The 20,820-nt window shown below is 43.4% G+C and overlaps 3 protein-coding genes across 4 annotated transcripts; 1 reads left to right on the top strand and 2 right to left on the bottom strand.

Annotated features, from left to right (window-relative positions):
- Window positions 1-21: 21 nt before the first annotated feature.
- On the bottom strand, window positions 22-3,284 carry bcs1l (BCS1 ubiquinol-cytochrome c reductase complex chaperone). The gene is made up of 7 exons (XM_076263709.1): window positions 2,579-3,284; window positions 2,334-2,473; window positions 1,999-2,193; window positions 1,844-1,907; window positions 1,214-1,386; window positions 901-1,018; window positions 22-591 (listed from the first exon to the last, which is right to left on the bottom strand). Exons 1-7 carry the CDS (start codon window positions 2,896-2,898, stop codon window positions 342-344), a joined length of 1,260 nt encoding a protein of 419 aa, XP_076119824.1. The 5' UTR covers window positions 2,899-3,284; the 3' UTR covers window positions 22-341.
- Window positions 3,285-3,455: 171 nt separating this feature from the next.
- On the top strand, window positions 3,456-10,354 carry znf142 (zinc finger protein 142). The gene is made up of 7 exons (XM_076263705.1): window positions 3,456-3,767; window positions 4,033-4,236; window positions 4,335-5,165; window positions 5,891-6,068; window positions 6,163-9,037; window positions 9,133-9,238; window positions 9,338-10,354. The coding sequence occupies exons 2-7, from the start codon at window positions 4,041-4,043 to the stop codon at window positions 9,841-9,843; spliced, it is 4,692 nt and encodes a 1,563-aa protein (XP_076119820.1). The 5' UTR covers window positions 3,456-3,767; window positions 4,033-4,040; the 3' UTR covers window positions 9,844-10,354.
- Window positions 10,355-10,476: 122 nt separating this feature from the next.
- plcd4b (phospholipase C, delta 4b) lies at window positions 10,477-18,860 on the bottom strand. Of its 2 annotated transcripts, none has more exons than XM_076263707.1 (16): window positions 18,728-18,860; window positions 17,601-17,708; window positions 17,318-17,476; window positions 16,975-17,203; window positions 16,757-16,886; window positions 16,422-16,653; window positions 14,838-15,039; window positions 14,245-14,389; window positions 13,899-14,051; window positions 12,924-13,085; window positions 12,637-12,793; window positions 12,378-12,494; window positions 11,902-12,080; window positions 11,644-11,776; window positions 11,363-11,512; window positions 10,477-11,169 (listed from the first exon to the last, which is right to left on the bottom strand). In XM_076263707.1, exons 2-16 carry the CDS (start codon window positions 17,620-17,622, stop codon window positions 11,081-11,083), a joined length of 2,259 nt encoding a protein of 752 aa, XP_076119822.1. In that variant the 5' UTR covers window positions 17,623-17,708; window positions 18,728-18,860; the 3' UTR covers window positions 10,477-11,080. The 2 variants fall into 2 exon arrangements, with proteins under 2 accessions (XP_076119822.1, XP_076119821.1); XM_076263706.1 differs by having other exon boundaries at window positions 17,601-17,650.
- Between the last annotated feature and the right edge of the window lie 1,960 nt (window positions 18,861-20,820).

Genomic DNA, 20,820 nt, shown 5'->3' with positions numbered 1-20,820 from the left:
ACTGCTTCTTCTGGCCATTAGTCATTTTTCTGTGACTATGCTCTTTATTGTATCATGTACCATATTTACATACATACAGATATAGATAGATAGGTCCTGAAACATACCTAACTAGACCCATCTCTGATGCATTTTATTTCAATATTATTTTTCAATTAAATAGTAGACCTGCCAATAATGTTTCATTGAAAACATTTATTTATTTGGATTTTGTATTAGCTTTTTTTGTATGTTGTTTACCCCACAACATTATATTTCTCATGTCATTCCGAAAAGCATTGAAGAATGGTGAGAATTGTTGAAAGAACATCACCAACCACTTCCGATTAAGTCCTGAGTGGTCAAGTCTGCATTTGGGCCAAGTTGTCGATGGAGCCGATGGGATCCAGTTTGTAGAGCATAAAGTGTCCCTGCACCTGTGCAGCACTGATCTCCGGGTACATGGCGAGAGCACTTTCCGCAAACCTCTCTGCCGACGCAGACTCTGCAGGGTAGAACCGGCGGAACATCTGCGTGAGCTGCCAGTGGGAGCAGTGGCCCACGTACTGCTTCAGGTCCACCCGACCGGGCCGGATCAGAGCAGGATCAAGCCTACAGGAGAGATCAGCCAATTCGTTTTTGCTAAGCACACATTTTAAAGCCTTCAATGTTACATAGTCCTACGGACTAAATTCCCACACCCACCGTTTCTTAACTGGTCTGGTCTCAATTTTCCATGGCAATTAAGTCGACCCATATTTAAGCATTCAAGCCAAGTGATAGGGTGAGTTATGTGGTAAGATGTGCAAAGTGCTAGTGATTAGTTTAGATCAATTAATCAATTAGATTACTCGTTACAGAAAAAAGTAACGCCGTTATTCCCATAACTGAGGACAAACACCTAATGTTTGACTTACATACCTGTCAAGAAAGTTGGTAGTCATGAATACTATCCTTGCTTCAGAAGAAGCCACTCCATCCAAGGCATTTAAAAGTCCACTGAATGTCAGCCTTCCCATGCCTTGATAAGCCATTGGATCTGAAAAGCAAAGAAAACTGTTCGCTGTTCCAAAAATGAATACCGGTACTATAGAACACAAATAAGACCCAGCTGAGGCAGTATTCCAAAAAGGAATACTACAGGACCCAAATAGAACCCAGGTGCTGCCGAAACATGTATAACTTTGAATAAGTAAAGCAAAGAGCCACTAGTGTTGAACCTCGGAAAACATACTCTCAGTGGGCAGCAGCTCCCGGCTGACAAAAGCAGCGTCCACGTCCTCCAGCAGAATGATGCTCTGCTGAGGAGCCACGGTGAGCAGGTGGTTGAGCCGGTCATCTGATAGACTGCGATCACTCAGGCTCATCAGGCAAATGCTGTAGCCCAGCTCTCCTGCCAGGGCCGTGCTAAATGATGTACACGCACACAGATACAGTCATCAGTATCTATCGCAGAATGATCAAGATTCTGGCTGTGTCTAAAACCGCCTACTTGCAGACTTCAAATACTTAGTTTAAGTATATAGTGCAGATATGGGGCCAATCCCAAGTCCAGACTCACAGAATCACGGATTTTTTATCCCATTTACACTTATCTGAACCCATGTGGTCTCACACACTCACTCACTTAGCACCCGAGATCAATTAAGTCTGTGAGTCTTTAGTCCTTAGTCCTCAGGGCTAACTTTGGGATTGGCCCATAGAAACAATACTAACCATCGAAAAGTGGGCACAACACAAGTAAGCGCTCAGCAGATACTAGCAGTGTACTGACAGAAGTATGCGGTTTGAGAGACAGCCACAGTCAAACATGAACTATAAACATGTGTCACATACAAAAGTAACATAATATGGATGTACGCACATGAAGCTGCTCTTTCCACACCCTGGTGGGCCATACAGCAGGTATCCTCTCCTGTAGGGAATTCCTACATAACAGAAGACATCAGTCAGACCTACTGTTGTGCACAGGTTGTCAGATGCAAATGTAGAATGATTACTTTTTTCATTGTGTGTTACCTCTGTCTGTGTACCACTTTGGGTTGCTGATGAATTCCTTCACATCATCCACAATTCTCTCCTCAACCCCTCTCTCTAAAACCACTGAAGAGAGAGGCCGTCGTCGCCGTGGAAACCCGAAGGGCCGCCACTCAGCTCCAAGGGCAGTATACATCACCGTCCGCCCCTCCTCTTGTTTCAGGGCCAGTTCCCGTGCTAAGGAGTACCAAAGACAGACAGACACACAACAACGCACACACAGACCCCCACACAGACATATTACATTAAGAGCTGGGTGAGCCATACGTAACAAATTTCAAAGTTCGATAGTGTAATGCCTTGATTCTTTCACTTACCTTCCTGAAGAATGTCTACGAACAACTGTCTGTCTCTCCCAAGGGATGTGAAGGTCACAGACTCCCAGGGGGTTCCTGTGTGGAGATCAACCATTTGTTTCTCCCTTGTTCTCTCGACTCGGATCCATTTATTTCCATACCTAGTCATACCGAGTCCAAGCAAACATATTTAATGACAAAATGTTCCACATGATTTGATATGTTAAATGTTCACAGGTAGCACTGAAACTACAAGTTTGGCTTACCAAATAATATGATTGCCTGGACTGGGGTGGAAGTCGAACTGTGTATGCACTCGTCCACTCTCATGTTGCAGGTATGAAGTTTCCACACTGAGGTGTTGTGTGTGCCTGGCGTGCTTAGTAATCCAACTCAACAGCCAGTGGTAACTCTTGTCTCTGCTGGGCACTTCTAAAGTAATCATGTAGTTCCTCCTAAAAAAGATCATACCGACCTGTGCCCCCTTTCTAGCGACTGCGAGTGCTGTGCCCACACCCACGAGACCAAAGCCAGCCCCAAAGTAAGGGTTGTCCTTCAATGCAGCAAGAAAGTCTGATAGAGGCATGGCTTAAATGTTAGTTTGAGGACAAGCAGCGTGGAATTAATGTAAACTATGCAACCTATGTCAAGACAACGAAGAACTCATACACAGTAAAAACGGCATAATTACAAACACCTCTTCAGCCAGCGTCAAGTATTCAACGTACGTTGTAACGTTAAATTAAATGACTCCTACTCGACTCCTACTACTGTCCTACTTGAGCTGTTTACCAAGCTCCATTGCAAATCAAAAATCTAAATACCGTTAAGTTATTTCCAACGGCTCAATTAAATGCTCGGCATTTGTTTGGTCTGTTTTCTGGATCCCTCGCTATGAATTGGGATGTCTGGGATGACTTCAACACTGCCAAGCTCAACAGCAGCACGATCTTGATGATTCCATTGGACAAATCGACGCGTCACATGGTGACCTCTAATGTATTTCCTGTGTTCGGCCATAATATGTCCGCTACAACATAGATCATCTAAATAGGTCCTATCTATCTGGAAAAAAAGCTTTTTTATAATAACATTCAGTGATTCAATTATTGGAAATAAGTCATTGCATGCCATATGTTATTTAATTAATTTGCTTGGGAATATTGGCAATGCTGGTACATTAAGACAACTGCAATGATGTATGTGTGTTGCAAACATACCCCCTAACGTAGCATTATAACGTTAGTTGCTAGCGTTGCATGGCTGTGGACTTAGCTAGAAGGCTCGTTAAGCCAAAAACTACAATTGTCCTTGCGAGAGAGGCGTCTGCTTTCTATGAAAATCCATGCAAATAAGCTCGTTTTTTGGTTCGCTTCGGACGGGTAGACAAACCCTGATGTAGGCTAGGCTACAATTCGTTGTTGTCCGGAGACAGAAATCAAGTGATCCCACGCAGTAGGTCAAAATTTCTTTTCATGTTTCATGAAGTCTTAATTATATTGAACCGAATATCCAACTTGTAATTAAATAAATCTGTATTACAAGTAGGGATGTAAATCTGTTGCTATTTTCTAAAAAATAAAGCAACATAATAGCCTTGTGCACATTCTGTTGGTTTGCAATGGGTGAGTACCTTTGTTAAGTTGACATAGGAGTCAATATATTTGTGAACTTCACTAAGCATATATCAAGTAGCCACAACTGTTCATTTTTTGTTAAGGTGAGAAAATGGATAATCAGGACAGTATGCTGGAGCTAAAGGCGGGGATGGGACTGGGTAAAAGACAGTCAGCCACAAGAAAAAGAAGGGCCCAAAATTGCTCTACAAATGCAGAATCTGTGGAAGAGCCGGAAGGCTGCAGCACAAGCACAAAATCCAAGACCCAGAAGACACCCACCCCAGAGGCAAAATGTCCCAGCAAAGGTACACTTAACTTTCACTGTTCAATATTGAATCTCTTCTCTCTATCTCTTTCTCTGAGAGTGTTAAATAATAATACATAGATTTGTTTCATCCCTCAGGAAAAGGTCACATTATTGAAGGTGCCGAGCACCTGTATCGCACCCACATTTGCTCAGAGTGCCGTCGCTGCTTCAAGACTCGGTCCCACCTGGTGGAACACATGCACCTGCATTTTCCAGACCCGAGTTTGCAGTGTCCTACCTGCAAGCATCACTTCACTAGCAAGAGCAAGCTGCGCATCCACATGCTCAGGGAGACCGGCCAGAAGCTGCACCACTGCCATCTGTGTGAGTACGGAGCAGTGGAGCGCAACTCCCTCCGCCGGCACCTCGCCAGCGTGCATGGAGACCAGGCAGGGGGGCAGCTATACTCGGACGAGTACCCCTGCCCAACCTGCGGAGACACCTTCCGGCAGAGCCGGATGCTCAAGGCCCACATGAAGTCCCACCACACCGCCAGAGAGGGTCAGCCTCTGACCTGCCTCGACGAGGACTGCACCTTTCAGACCACTGAGAAAAGAGAGCTCCAGAGACACATGGAGGATGCTCACGGCATTCAAGCCATCGAGTGTCGTCATCATGCATGCAGTGCTCTCTTCCGAAGCGTTGAGGCCATGGAGGGACACCTGCGCACACACCAGGCCTTCCACTGCTCGCAGTGCGACTTCTCCTGCTCCAACAAGAGCCGCTTCCAGCAACACAAGAGACAGGGGCATCCGGGCAAGGAGGAGCTGCACTGTGACTTCTGCACCTTTACCACCTTCAACCCAGTGGAGTTTGAGCAGCATGTCGGCCATTTCCATGCAAATGAGAAGATCCACCGTTGTCAACAGTGTGATTTTGTCACAGCCCATAAACGTGTTCTAAACCGACACATGCTAATGCACACTGGTGAGTAGTATATGTTATAAGTAGGGCTGTCAATCGATTAAAAAAAATAATCTAATTAATTACATACTCTGTGATTAATTAATCTAAATTAATCGCATATATATTTTTTGCTGTGAAAGTATTTTACATTTTTAAATTCAAATAAATCATTGAATAATCTTCCCTCAATGTCAACACTATTTCTTTGCTTTGATGTGCGACTTTAGAGTTGATTAACTCCAGTGATATGCAAATTCCTTGCTGCAGACATTGCAGAGGACTTTATTTTAATCAACATTTTATTTTTATCAACACCATCAGGCCGTTGTTTAAAAGTAAATGTTCCAATCAATGATCTAGTCAGCACATTTTCTTCTCTCTCCTTCATTTTACAGTCTAATGGTTACTGACTACAACGGCTCGGGGTCAAAGGTCATACGGAATCGATTAATCTGCGTTATTTTTTTTAATCAGTTATTTTTTCTCAAATTAATTAATCAAAATTAATCAGTTATTTTGACAGCCCTAGTTATAAGTGAGTTATTGTAATTAATAACTATGTAAAATAGTTTTGTATTCCTAGTACTGCTAGCACTAGCACTACTTGTTGATGTATTGTTGATGTTACTAAATAGCAATAACAATGGAAATGTGTTAATGTATTATACCATTATAGATTGGAGTATTTCTATTATTTCCTCAAGTGCTTAGTGTATCCCACATTTGTCATTTTAACATATTTTTAGGTGAGAAGCCCCACAAATGCAAGCTTTGTGACTTCAGATGTCGTGATGAGACCTACCTTTCCAAACATATGCTAACACATTCTGATGATAAGCATCATATGTGCTCAGAATGTGGCTATGTCACCAAGTGGAAGCATTATCTGAGTGTGCACATGCGGAAACATGCTGGAGACCTCAGGTTAGTTTGTTTCATTTAATATGCAGATGTTGAAAATACACAGGCATTTCTATGTTATATAGGCTATAGCAAAACAATCTGTTTTCTTTTTCAGGTATAAGTGTAATCAGTGTTCATACCGCTGTCATCGCACGGACCAACTAAACAGCCACAAGCTCCGTCACCAGGCCAAGTCACTGATTTGTGAGGTCTGTGCCTACTCCTGCAAGCGTAAGAGTGAACTGCGCAAACACATGCAGCTGAAGCACTCTACAGGAGAGCAGTGCCAGCCTCCTGTCTTTCAGTGCAAATACTGTCCTTACCAGACACGCTACCGCCAAGCTCTGCAGAATCATGAGAACAGCAAACACACCAGGAACAGAGAGTTCCGCTGTGCCCTGTGTCCTTATACTACTTTCAGCAACACTGGACTCTTCCTGCACAAAAAGAAGATCCATGGGTATGTGCCTGGGGATGTTGAGTGGCTTGAAAACTATGCAGAGAAAGAGAGGGAGAGTAATGCTCTAGATCCACTTCAGAGCTTGTTTTCAAAGACTGCGGCAGCCTCTTCAGGGAAAAATGGAAGCTGTACAGGAAATAAAGCTAGTAGCCAAGTTGATCCTAATCCTTGTGTGAGTGGATCAAGGCAAGTGCTGTCAGACCATCAGAATATGGTGGCTGCTGACACTGTTATCACTATTTGTGAAAGCCAGGAACAGCTGTCAGTTGAATCAGGAACTTTGGAAACTGTTGTAGATAACCAAACTGTTCCAGAGACAGAAAATATAGAGGGGCAACCGTCTGATGATAACCAAGAATCCTGCTGTACCTTAGTCTTAACACCTGTAAGTGATGCTGAATGCTCACAAACTGGGACTGATAATGCTGAACGTTTAGCTACTGTCTCAGCGGAGCCACAGAGTGAAGGAGAAAAACTGCAGATCCTCACAGAGTCAGTAAATTATCAGAATGATGTAGCTCTTGAGGAATGTGAGGAGCAGAATGATAGTGAGGAGCCAACAGAGCCTCCCTCCTCCCTGCCGCTCGCTCTCTCTCCTCCTGAACACTCCTCCACTGGAACCTCTGAGGCTGCCCTGAGAGCCATGAAGAAGCAGGACAAGGAGCAAGCAGAGGCCCTGGTGCTGGAGGGCCGGGTTCAGATGCTGGTGGTCCAAACGCAGGCCGACGTGTACCGGTGTGAGCACTGCTCCTACGTGACGCGCAAGCAGACGTCCCTCAGGCAGCACTGCCGCTCTGCGTGCGGGGCCCGAAAAGCAACGCCGCTCTGCTGCTCGGACTGTGGCGCCAAGTTCAAACAGTCCCGGGGCCTGAACACCCACCGCCTCAAGAAGTGCCCCGTGCTCGTGAAGAAGGGCCGAAAGTTTTCCCAGGTGCCCCCAGCAGGGTTGGACAAACCCAGTGACTCCACGCAGGAGTGGGAAGAATCACAACTTTCGGACCAAACAAATGTAATAAATGCTATGTGTGAGGAGGGCTCCGCTAATAATAATATGACTAATTATCCGGATGCGGAAGGAAGCTCTGTATCTGATACAAACAAGGCGAGCAGTGGTGTAACATCTACAACTATCGCTCCAAAGCAGAGATGCCATGCAGAATTGAGCTCAGAAGGTGATGGTCAGGGTTATACTGAGTCAGATGGAAAGTTTGCTTGCAAGATCTGTTCTTTTTCCTCCTCTAGGATTGCAACCATAGAGCGCCATTGTACCTCTTGCCTCACCTCTAAAGGCAATGCCAGCCCAAGCAAAGAAGGCCTAGAATCAGAGAGAGACATCAGTGATTCTGATGCTGAGGTGGGGAGTGAAGACAGAGGCGGCGGTAACAGTAATTCAGAGGAGCTGAGGAAAGAAAAAGGGAACGGACATTTGTCCTGCCCCAGTTGTTCCTTCAAATGCCACCAGCAGAGAGCATTAGCGAGCCACAGAAAGCGGGGCTGCCTGAAGCCCAATGAAATCCAGTGCCAGTTTTGCTCATTTGTGGCTAAATCGCAAAAAGCGCTTGTCCAGCATGTACTAGTCCACAAGAAGGAGAAGCCCCAGGCTCCGACTACAGGCAGAAAGGCCCGGCTGCAGTGCAAGTCCTGCCCCTTCAGCTGTAAGCAGGAGCGCTGCATGGCCCAGCATGTGGCCCTGAAGCACGAGGGAGCCAGGCCGTACCCCTGCCGCTTCTGTGCCTTCAGCACCACGCGCCGGTACCGGCTTGATGCCCACGAGTCCCTGCACACGGGTCTTGGTCGGCACGCCTGCGACCTCTGCAGCCAGACATTCGGCACCACGTCCAAGCTGCGGCTCCACAGGCAGCGCGTGCACGACAGGCAGGCAACGCACTTCTGCCAGCTCTGTGACTACAGTGGTTACAGCCTGAACGACCTCAGCCGCCATACCCTCAGCTGCCACACAGGGGAGCTCTGCCACGCGTGCGGCCAGTGTGAGGCGCGCTTCAGCTCCGAGACGGCCCTGAAGCAGCACCAGAATCGGCGGCACCAGAGCCGGCAGACGCACACCTGCGCGCAGTGCGACTTCACCTGCCCGAGCAGAAGTGCTCTCAAAGAGCACCTACAGCAAGAGCACCCTCAGCTGCGCTGCGCCACCTGCCAGGTGAGCTTCGAGACGCCGAAGAGCCTCGAGGAGCACCGCAAGACCCACCTCACCCAACGGTGCCCTGAGTGCCCCTTCGCCACCCGAAAGAGGCAGCTCCTTGCGCAGCACCTGCTGGAGGAGCACGAGGGCGGGCCAGTCGAGGACAAGTCCCTGAAGTGTGAGGTCTGCGGCTTCGCCTGCCGCCATCAGCTGGTGTTTGAGCAGCACATCCGCTCTCATGGGGGAACCCGACTCTACAAGTGCACCGATTGCCAGTACTCCACACGGAACAGGCAGAAGATCACTTGGCACATCCGGATCCACACAGGGGAGAAGCCCTACCATTGTGAGCAGTGCAGTTACTCCTGCGCCGAGCCATCTAGGCTAAAGGTAGGTACATTTGGCACAGTGTTTATGTCATACACTTTAGCTTGTGTATATGCTATTGTTAATAACATATTACATATATATTAACAACTTTGCAGTATCATATGAGGATTCACCAGGAGGAACGGAAATACCTTTGTCCAGAGTGTGGCTACAAATGCAAGTGGGTGAGCCAGCTGAAGTACCACATGACGAAGCACACAGGTAAGGGAACACTGCCCACCCATGTCTGATGAGTGTGTATGCGTATAAGCCTATGTGCATATAACAGGGTTTTTTTCATTGCTGTGTCACTTTTGGTAGGAGCCAAGCCATATGCATGTGAGGAATGTGAGTATCGCACCAATCGGCCCGATGCGTTGCGTGTACACCGAGAGACTCGCCATCGTGACGTGCGCTCCTTCATCTGTGAGAAGTGCGGCAAGGCCTTCAAGACGCGCTTCCTGCTCAAGACCCACCAGAAGAAGCACAGCGAGGAGCGCCCGTTTGTGTGCAAGCTGTGCTCCAAGGCCTTCCGCTGGGCTGCTGGCCTGAAGAACCACTACCTGACCCACACCAACCAGCAGCCCTACCACTGCCTCCACTGCAGCTACCGGGCCAAGCAGAAGTTCCAGGTGGTGAAGCACCTGCAGCGGCACCACCCGGACCAGCCCGTGGGGGAGGGTGTGGGCCGAGACCCAGGCGCTCACCTCCTGACGCTTCAAGAGGCCCGGCTCACCGTGCCAGCAGAGCCACCAGACAACGCGGACGAGGAGGCCCAGCAGGCGGACCGAGATGCTTCCAGCATTCAAGAGGAAAATGAGGGCTGACGACCAGCAAGGCTTATTCCTGTGTGCTCATAATATTGTACTGTAGTCTCTTTAAGCAGGAATACATGGGATAGATCGATCAATTTCTTATCACAAGGACCGAGGTCTGTTGCACATGTGCCCCTGTATGCTGGAAAAATAGCTTCACTGCTCTGTATCAGTTTTTTTTTTTTTTACATTTTACTACGCTATGTACAACTATCTATATCTGAACTATAATATGTACAGTATGTAATCGCTGAAAAAGAATGGCAGAATGCTGCTTGGAAGTAATATATGGGCAAAAATTCACTCTAGAAATCTTGTGGGAATCATTCCCATAATAGTGGAAGCTGTTCCAGCTGCCAAGGGGGAACCAACTGGATGTCATTGAACTTCCTGTGGGTGTAATGGCAGGCATCCCAATACATTTGTGTACATAGTGTAAATTCCAATCTATCCTTAAATTGACATAGCCTATAATGCCTCGCCTTAGGGTTGTCTAGTTTTCATTCAATAATCAGGTCATGAAAAAGTAACTGAGGGACCTTGTTTACAAAAGACATTTCACTTTACTTGGTCTTGCTGAAATTTATTTGTTTCAACACAACATGAGTGTGTCAAACAATAATGATAATAATACATGAATAGTAGCAAATTAATAAAATAATAGAGTTGGAAATTATGTCATAAAATGACAAAATGAAAATTACTTTTTTAAAAAGTCATAGTAATGTAAAAGAGCTTGAACTATTTCATTCAGATAAAAGATAATACTGAGTATTAAGGCCTCTACACCTAAGCTTCAGAACAAGCTGAGAATTCTTAAATTCTATGCTAGTATACCAGCAGGAATCATACAGTTCAGGACACTGAATTGCATGCTCTGCAAAGACATCATTAGAACAATTGTGGCACTTAAGGAAATGCATTAGAACCCTGAAAAGGGGAGGGGGGCGGAAATAACATGACATGTTTGTGAATTCTTTGTTTTTTTATAATGAATTCATATATGAAATATATGAATATAAGACATATGAAGGCTAGTTTGCTTAAAAGTATCACATCACATGCAAAACCTTGCATGCTAGTAATCCTACTATTCTTCAGAGAAAACATTCTGATGTTTCCGAATAACACTGCTTCTTTTTAAAATGATGTGATTGCATATAGTGTTCAGCTTATTCATAAAAAAACAGCAAAAGGACATGAGGTAAAGATGTCATGTTTTTAACATGCTGGTACTGATGCCTGTTCATCATGCAAGGTCTATACGGATGTGTACGAACAGAGAGGACGGAGCAAGACTTGTGCCGTCTTTGGACAGCAAACGAATGTGACGATATCCTGCAAACATACAAGCATACATCTACTTATTACACATACTTTATGTTCCTTGCATTGCAAATATACCATATCCCAATACATAACATGGAATTATTATTCTCTTGTGATTGCAAATGTACCATATACCAGCACATAAAGTGGAATTATTCTCTTGTGATTGGAAATGCCATTTTTCATTCAGCGGCTGACTTACCCTGTAACATAGATGTGAAAGGCAAGGTGTACTGTCCTATGAAATCATTCCTGGTTGTTGTGTCGTGGTCTTCCACCACAAAGCGCACCAGAGCCAGCTTAGGAGTGTGGATGCTGAACTGAAGGCTTTCATTCCATACTGGATTAAATCCTGCAACAGACAGAAATAGCTTGGATGAAATCACTGAAACTTTTTCTTTGGCTTCAACGACGCTTCAGGAGAGCAATGAAAACATGCTATACTGAAAAAGAACTTTTTTTTTCAAAAGAACTGCAACTCACCATTGTTGTCAATGTGTCTTGTCTCTTGTTTGGACTGATCCTGGGGGACACCGTAGATTTCTACCCTGACGAGCGGGTCCACAATCGAGCCTTCCTTCTTACTTAATTTGGGAAGCTGTTGACCACTAATTACCTTTGATAAAGGAAAGATTTGTGTCATCTTAGTGTTATCTTGTGTTTAGCTTAGAACATGGACTAACTGATCAAAATCCATCCTTGTCTGTAGTAGACTGTAGGTCAGTGATGGGTGCTGGGTACCTTGATGAAGAGTTTCTGTGGATGATCGTTGCAGAACTCCTGGGGTCTATCTGGATTAAAGGTACTGGCATATTGCCTTAAGAACTCAGGCTTTAGAATATAGCCACAAGAGTTGTTCTGACTGAAGAGACCATCATTGAGGTCCATCTCAGTGCCAGCTGTCTGGAAATTCAGGGCCACTGTGATTGAAGACAAATAAAACTGATAAGCCATGCATGATTTATCTTATTAGAGTATCTTAATATGAGTGTAGCTTATAATAATAATAATAATATAATATATATATATATATATATATATATATATATATATAATATAATGTAGCAAGTGGTGGTCAACATTTTTTCATAAACATCACAAAAATATTAATCTCAATGTTCACGTTATCTGTTGTTGGTAAACATGCATTATTACTTCCAAAACCAGAGTGGTAAATACTAATTCATCTGATGAGACCCACCGTATAAAACTCTTACCTATCTGGCATCCCACATTCCACATGTCCTGAGGACTGTAGTTGGATGAGTCTGTCCTCATCCCGCTAGGGTATACTCTGGTCAGCTGCCTTGAGTTGTGCTGCACAAACTCTGTCCCTATCCAAACAGAAACCAGCTGACATTTAACACCCGCTCCAGAGTTGGAACACTCAATGCAGTTGCATTTGTTTTATGAAATGGCCTCTGCTACTGTTCCTTTAAAGTGAAAGCTGACTCCAGCTGTGTAGCATGGACCCACCTGCTTCTTTGATGTGTTTCCTGGCCTTGGATTCGGAGAGAGAGGACATCTCGTAGGACTTTCCCATCTCACGAGATTTCTCAAAACCACTGAAATGGACACTCTTACAGTACACCACCAGATCTGATAGCTCTTTGCACAGACTTTGCTTCAACTTCTGCAAGAGACATATTACGTAATATACGTAAAAAATAAGACGTAAAATAGTTTAATTCAAAGAAGTCTACAAACAAACAGAAAAACAAAACAAACAAAAAAACAGACAGTCTGTCTCTTATGTCCAGTACCTTTTCTCCATGGCTTTCCTCAGGTGGTAAGCTGTCTTTGTCCATTTCAGCAGCTTCGTCCTCATCGCTCACTTCCCCTGTGAGGGTCTCCTGTGCTCCATCCAGATTTTTCTCAACTCCACCAATCTTTTTTCCTTTTATCAGTATCTTCCCTCTCAGGGCCTAACAGGGCACATACACACACAGATAGAAAAGAAAGAGAGAACAGAACAATGGAATGAGTCGGATCTCAATGTATAACACCATGTGTTTGAATGTATGTACTGTATTTCATGGTTAAGGCCTCTGCATGCTATGACCACATTGTGTCAATTACATTTGCACAGTGACCTAAAACTTTAGTTCATCAAAAAGGTTTTCAGAACAGGTTCAATTATTGACATTTTCACATCCGTATATAATGTCAATGCATGCGGTTTCCTCCTGCAGCATTCGGTATTTGATGGACCGGAAAAAATGCATATGGAAGTACATGTAAGTTATAGATGTAAGATATAACACAGGCCTTTGTAGTTGTGTTCATGAGCACAAACAATCACACTAATTATCTTGTTTAATGCTGCTTAGGTTCATTAAGAGCTAAAATGTTCCTTGTAGCTTTGTTATGAATGTTCAGAATCGTTTTATTTGTCATTGTAAAAACATTGTAAAACATTGTCACAACGAAATTTAGTGCTACTCCTTCTGGTGCCTAGAGGTTCACATTCATACTCACGCCATACCCTTCCACAAAACCCTCTCATACACACAATGGGACAGATGCTTCTAGTGCATAGTAGTATACATTCATACTTACTCAGTCACACCATACTGTCACACCAGACTCATATCAATATATATACAGTGCATACACTAATAGGACAGGTTTAAACTGCTAATGAGATCATCTTATGTCATTAAGGTTGATATTTCATTTATATATTCAATATAAATATAATTTCAAAGAATCAGAGATGAAAGGCATATTTATCTCACCTCTGGAGATGGTAGCACACTGGGAACTTTTCCGTCCAATGTGAATTTCAGTAGACTGTCACCAAGGATGCTGCTAAGGTGCTTGGCCATGACTTTTTGTTGTTCAATACTACAGTGGTTTTCCAAGGATATGATAACAGGGTACTCCGACGCCTGATTAACAAGAGGAAAGATAGTGTCACAGAGCCTTATCAATACATCATGTGTACACAGATAGCAGAATTCCATCCAGGACATACTGCTCAGGCCAATGAAAATCAAACTAAACTCTGTAAACCATAATGTTGAAGCTGGACAACAATGTCTGAAACAAAACACCCATAGTGAGTTCAGGTAAGCATCTCACTTTGAAAGCATAGTTTGCCACTGAGGCTATGACATCTTTGAAGAGGATCTTGGAGGTCAAGGTATGTCCATGGTAAACTATGGGCTCTCCATTTGGGCCATCCCAGCAATCAACTTCCACACAGCGGCAGCCTCGCTTCAGAGCCCTTATGCGAATGGACAGGAAGTGAGTCATGATCCAATTCCATCATAAACCTTTTCTAAAGCATATCAACCTCCTGGGAGAACAATTCAGTTAAGTGCTCCCTTTAAAAGCGCTGCCCATGTACAACATGGTGTTTTCTTGCCTTTCCTTTTAAATCAATACGTTTGCATGTGTAGTACGGAAGTCGGGAACATTTTGGAAGATTCCATCACATGTGTGTACCTTTTGAAGACCTATTGAATAAGACATGCAAACTGGAACTATTAAGGGATCACAGCATGTGAATAATGGATGAGATACTGTTAGAAAGGAGCTGGGGTTCATTCTCTGCTTCCTCTTCATTGGCTTCTTGCTATAGTGGATTTCTTAATGCTTTGAGTATAATCCTCTATTTACATTTTAGCCACAATGATATATCTTAGGACAGGACAGCCTCGGAGGTGTCATACTGGATGTAAGCTTCCACACTACTCGGCCCCTTCAGCTGGTCCTCCAGCAGGTAGGTGTTGTGGGAGGAGGAGATGAAATAGTGACACAGGGGCTGGCTCATGTCCTGGTACAGTCCCTGGTGCTCTGCGTTAAAGATGGAGCCCTCAGGAGAGCACAGGTACATCAGAAAGCCATCTATGGACATGACCTGCCGTTTTTTAGCTACAGAAGAAAGACAAACAGTTTAATTCATCTCACATGTTCATATCCATCATCAATTATTGTGGAGACATGAAGAGGCTTGGTACGTTTATAACCATTTTGAGAGTTGTGATGGCAAATAAAGATGTTTCCAATTGACTATTTATAAAGGGTTAATTTTGGACACACCATTTTTCATTTGTAAAAAAGATGAAAACGCTTCTTTTTCTGATTCCATGTTTCTACCACACTGTCTTACAGCCTTTTGGCATGTGACAGTGTCATTTTCAGTAAGAACAAACATATTGGTCAGATTGAAAATCAACATAAAATCAATATTTGCCAGGGGTGTGAATAGTTTTGTTCCTAAATGTATAATGGAGGACCATAGACGTCATTTGGTTCCAAAGGCTGTGATATTAGAGCACAAATTATAATTAATGCGGTCTGGTGAACCTACAAATCTGTGAGCACATTTGAACTCACAGTAGCTTAACTGGCATGGGTGGGCTTTAAATGTTGACAGAGGAATAAGTTAGCAGTGCTGTTGAACATTATAGCTGCACTGATGGCGTCAGTGTCAGGTGTCTGCTGCAGTGGATTTTGGCAGTTATTTTGAATTTATGACAGGGTCTGTGCAATCCTTAGGATTGCTAAATTAGAAAATTTCAAAGTGAGGATGGTTCTGTCTCAATCTTCCTATCTTAAGTTGAGATAGGATTTGTTCTAAAAAGCAGTTAGGAAACATGCTTCTGTAATACCATAAATCCTTAATGTCATCTTAAACTGAGATAAGAGGATTTCATAGTTAGGAAGTGTCTGTTATGAGGCCCCTGGTCCCCACCATCCTTCTAGGAGAAGTCCAAGTCGGTTATTAAATGCAGCACAAGCTACTGTCCATGGACAGAGTTCGGTGATCGACTTGTATGGACTTTCTTCTCACTAGATGGCTTAAAAGAGTGATTTCCTTTGTTGTAGCAAAGCTGCCCCCAAAGGCTATGATATATGCTTTTAGTTGGAAATGTGTATCTCAGTCCTAATCTCAAAACTGCACCAACTAACATTGTTTTGGTCTCCAACGAAAGTTTACATTTGTTATCTTATCATCCAAAAATAGACCCTAGGTTGTTCTTACACCAGACTCCTTCAATTTGGCTTGAAGAGCAGGACGCTGGGTAAGAATGAGCTTTTAATATATCTGCCAATATGCCCCACTCTCCAATATGCCCCATTCACTGCACAAATCATTTCATGCTACAGGGATGATGTAAGATAAGTGGATATGTGCTATTTATTGAGGTGTTGTTTCTGTCTTGTGTGTTCATTTAGTTATTGTGGGTGGTCATTGTGGCTGGTCTGAGTAACTGATTGTGGAGGAAGTGGGTGATTGTGGTGGTATATACCATTGTCTGAGGGCTCGTAACGGTCAATCAGATCAACAGCGTGTTGCTGACTCGTGTCACCCTCCAGCTGTTCTTCCCTCAGGAAGTCCACCAGATCACACACGGACAGTTTCTCCCCATCACTTGAGTACTCCTGGAACAATTCCAGAATTTCCTTCCTCTCGGTCAGCATTTTGTAGAACTCGACAAACTCCTCGGCCTCCAGAGAGTCGGTCTGAGATTTATCTGCTGTCTGTGGAAAAGAAAACAAAAGACAAATATCAACACAATTATGTCAACCGGTCAAAAACAAGATAAACATAACTATGTTTACAACACTATTAATGGGTCCTTACCTTGAACAGCAGCATGGCATGCTGTTCGTTCATGTCCAGATTCATCATTTTCAGAAGCTTACGAATCTCCTTAAAGTTCATCCTGCCATCTTTGTTTTTGTCTGCCTTAACAAACCAGTCACAGATCCACCTAAGCAAAGAAGTTATTTAAGGAAAGAGACAACCATGTTGGTCATGTGAATTGACATTTTATCGTCTATCTCTTCTGATAAGGATACTGGTCAAGCTTCTCCCGTTCATCCATGCTCTCCATATTCTCAATTAGAGCACGAAGACCCTGGATCCATGCCCGAGCCTCCTCTGCTGTCTCAGCAACCAGGTCCAGGTTGCCACGGCGGCCTCGGAACACCAGTGTAAAGCAACATTCTGCAGCAAACTCCTGAGCGAGGCTTTGCAGGACTTCTGACTGATGTCCCTCACGCACTGCCTCCACATCACATACAGAGACTGCAAAAGTGTCAGGAAAGACTGAGTCATCCAGTGCAAAACAGTGAGGCTATGTTTATTGAGCCATTTATAGGGATTATAGAAGGGAATAGTCTACACATGAACATTTCTTACAGGAAGAGTTGGACATTTTGGTCCAACTGGATTGGTACCCAACAGTTGCAAAGTCTTCTTGCAATCTGAAATGGCGTTGTTTCTTTGAAGAACGAGACTTAACCTTCCGCAACATAGCTCCTGCCATCATGCGCTGAAGGTTTTCATTACCCTGAATACCTGGACAGGGGGAAAAAAATCTTTCAATTTTCTGAGATTATTTTTGTGGCTGAAAGATTTACTTGCTCTCTTTGGTGGATTTGAAAAATGAGATATTGCCATGATTCTGTTTAGCACAACTTACGTAATTTTTGGGGTGATTCCATAGTTGATTTATCACATGCCAAGGGTTTTCTGCCAAAGAAATTATTTTTTTGTCACAGAGTGAGTGCCTTGAATCATAGTGTGTTCTCTGGTTAACAAGAGATAGAAGTTAACTTTTGAACACACTATCAGACCATGTGATGATATGCAAACAATTCTGTGGTTTTGACAATTAACTCTTGAGTGACTAACCACTAGAGAAGAAGTAAACAGTCAATCCTGTCCTTACAAATAATACATCTATGGGTATTTAACTAGTTCAGCTTATAGGCTGTGTGTTTCTACTGATTATCTCAGTAAACCGCTAAAGTGGAATAACAAAGAAAATTATATCCTGCTGTCAATTTATACATCCTTCTGAACTGTGCCAAAGGAAAAAGGGAAAAGCTGTGACAATGGGACTTGGGGGGGGGGGGGACTCATATTTTATACAATGCTGGTTTTGGCCACTCCCTTTGAAGTTCCAAAATAACTCCGCTTAATGATGAGGTTCCTCAGATAAAACACGTAACAGTCACAAACAAAAGAGTGAATGCCATAAAAACACTCCAGGCCTGTGAGAAAAAAGGCCCCTTGTTTGAGAATTGTACCAACTCTAACAAAGGCATCTTTAACATCTTCAGATCATCAGCTGGCAGAATGTCTGCTAAATTGATAGTGAGGCCTCGAGCTGTTACTGCTTGCCTGCTTGCGGTGGGGTAAATGAAATGGATGACTAAGACATTTCTCCTAAGGGAAATCAGCTGATGGATTAACAATGGCCCTTCCACTACAAAACCAAAGAACAACATAACTGATTAAACCTCTGCTAAAAAGCTAGAAAGCATTTCAGAGAGGATTGCAATTTCTCAGCTTCGCAATCTGTTACTGGAGCGGTGCTGGCTGTAATGCAGAGCAGCCATCTAAATTGCTGAAGGGAAAAGCAAATGAAATCCATGTGTTGAAATGTGAGCCAGACAAGAAAACAAGAGGGCACTGGAAAACAGTGATGAAATCCGCACCAAAGCAAAAGGCAGGTTTTGCTGAACTCTCACCCATGACAGTACCAAATGTTTCACTGATACAAAGCATGAACACACAGGGTCAAAATACTGAGAGGGTACTCACCAAATGAAGGGGGAATATCACTGTCCAGACAGCTATAAGGACCCAGGGGACAGGGAGTGTTCAGGGATAGAGCAGGCAGTTTTTCACCGCCTGACTGCCAGGCTCCCCACTGCACAGGCTATTCTGAGTCAGAGCAAGGAGGCAGGCTGGGAAAACTGAGCCACAGTCAACAGTGATGCACTACTCCATCCCCCACCCCCCTCCCTTTCTCCCTCCTCCTCCCCTTCCTTCCTCGCCACTCCTACTGCTGTTATGCTGCCCAAAGACTGTGCACCACTTTCTTTCTATTGCATCTACTCTATTTTTCTCTCCTCTGACAGAATTAGCTTTATAAAAGTGGCTGCTTCTCCTTGAGTAAAACATGTCACAATCAGATGATGTCATCAAGAAATATGCAGTATGTGAACAGGCCATTTGAAAGAATATATAATGCCTTATAAACAAAAAGGAGGCAGTGCCTTTCCCTCCTATCATAGAGGGAAGACCATCCTACATTTTGGTATAATTTACAGTGATGAGTTTTAAACCCATCTCCAGTTATAAAACGTAGTGAACTGTGGTAAACTGCATCAAGTGATTTCAGAGTGGAAGGGGCTGCATGCATATACACAATGTCACCATAGTCTAGGACTGACATTATAGTTGCTTGAATAATGGTCATTCTGCTTTCTAAAGAGAAGCCAGACCTAATCCTGTAAAGTGCACCTAATTTAATTTTTAACTTTTTTGTGAGATCAAGCACATGTGTTCTAAATGTTAGTTTGTTATCTAGCCAAATGCCCAGATATTTGTATTGAGAAACTTGCTCAATCTGTGCCCCATTTAGGGAACAAATGTTGTAGGCATCAAGGTCACACTTTCTCGATCTAGTAAAGATCATATATTTTGTTTTTGCTTCATTTAGAACCAGTTTAAGATCTTTCAAGGATTTCTGCACACAATCAAATGCACATTGAAGATATGACACGGCTTGCTCTACAGATGGTGCATGGGCATAAAGGATTGTGTCATCTGCATAGAAATGCACTTTACAATGTTCTATTGAAGCACATATGTCATTGATATACAATGTAAACAACAGTGGTCCCAAAATTGAGCCCTGTGGAACACCATTATTTAGTCTCAATGGCTCTGAGGTTGATCCTGTCACATCTACCCACTGTGTTCTATTAGAGAGGTAATTTTGAAACCATTTAAAGGAAACTTCATCTAGACCAAAAGAGGTTAGTTTTTCAAGAAGTAACCTGTGATTAACAGTGTCAAAAGCCTTTGACAAGTCAATAAACAAAGCTGCACAATGTTTCTTACTGTCAACAACAGTAGCTATATCATTTACTACAGCAGTTGCTGCTGTAATTGTGCTGTGGCCAGCTCTGAACCCAGATTGATAAGGACTTAAAGCGATGGTTCGGAGTAATTTCACCCTAGGGTCCTTTGCACCATGACCCCGAGCCAAACACCCTCCCAGAACCTTTTTTCCCTTGGTCGAACCCTGGTCGAGTAGCGCTGTCAGAAACTAATGACGTTCTGCAGTCGTGATGGAACCAACTTTTATCTCGTAAATTACCCCACTAATAATGCCCTGAATGGTACGAAACTTCTGCAGTAGTACAACTATGACCTTTAGTCCAATAACGAGGCATTAGAAAGTTTGTAAGTGCACCAGGACTTTATTTAAATAAGACTTGCCTGATTATCTGCTACTATACCGCTGCGTCGACGTTTCTTCCGTGATTTGGGAAAAGCCTGTAAAAGTCCTTATGCTGATGAGTTGGATAGCAAATGTTACGGAGATAACGGTCTTTCAATGGAATGCCTTCTCAGGCAAAAACAGACAAAAAACACGGAAAGGGAAAAAAACGCAACAAAAACAACAAAAACAACGAACGAGTTGATATGTTAACGAATAAAATATACAAATCAAAAAAATATGTAAATCAAGTTATATAAATATTAGAAAATAATCAAACAAAAATAGGCCAAACGGAGCGGCGCATCTGGCCAGCGTCCCCTGTACAAGGATACAAAGATACAAGGAAGTTTATTGTCACATGCATATAGTTACTGGAAGTAATAAATGCAGTGAAATTTTG

This window comes from Alosa pseudoharengus, unplaced genomic scaffold (assembly GCF_046254945.1).
Source record: "Alosa pseudoharengus isolate Yale_2024_CS ecotype anadromous, Long Island Sound unplaced genomic scaffold, YU_APseudo_1.1 YU_APseudo_1.1_scf_3, whole genome shotgun sequence".
Taxonomy (NCBI): domain Eukaryota; kingdom Metazoa; phylum Chordata; class Actinopteri; order Clupeiformes; family Clupeidae; genus Alosa; species Alosa pseudoharengus.
The sequence above is the reverse complement of the archived record's forward strand: the minus strand, read 5'-3'. Positions and strand labels throughout refer to the sequence as shown.

Excerpts from the sequence above, each read along its gene's own strand:
- bcs1l (XM_076263709.1), bottom strand. The coding sequence starts at position 2,898 with ATGCCTCTATCAGACTTTCTTGCTGCATTGAAGGACAACCCTTACTTT. Across the intron at positions 2,194-2,333 it reads CGTAGACATTCTTCAGGAAG|CACGGGAACTGGCCCTGAAA; the intron begins GTAAGTGAAAGA and ends GGTACTCCTTAG. Across the intron at positions 592-900 it reads ACTACCAACTTTCTTGACAG|GCTTGATCCTGCTCTGATCC; the intron begins GTATGTAAGTCA and ends TCTCTCCTGTAG.
- znf142 (XM_076263705.1), top strand. The coding sequence starts at position 4,041 with ATGGATAATCAGGACAGTATGCTGGAGCTAAAGGCGGGGATGGGACTG. Across the intron at positions 5,166-5,890 it reads ACACATGCTAATGCACACTG|GTGAGAAGCCCCACAAATGC; the intron begins GTGAGTAGTATA and ends ACATATTTTTAG. Across the intron at positions 9,239-9,337 it reads CCACATGACGAAGCACACAG|GAGCCAAGCCATATGCATGT; the intron begins GTAAGGGAACAC and ends CACTTTTGGTAG.
- plcd4b (XM_076263707.1), bottom strand. The coding sequence starts at position 17,622 with ATGGAATCACCCCAAAAATTAC. Across the intron at positions 15,040-16,421 it reads TTACGAGCCCTCAGACAATG|CTAAAAAACGGCAGGTCATG; the intron begins GTATATACCACC and ends TTTCTTCTGTAG. Across the intron at positions 12,081-12,377 it reads GAATGTGGGATGCCAGATAG|TGGCCCTGAATTTCCAGACA; the intron begins GTAAGAGTTTTA and ends CTTCAATCACAG.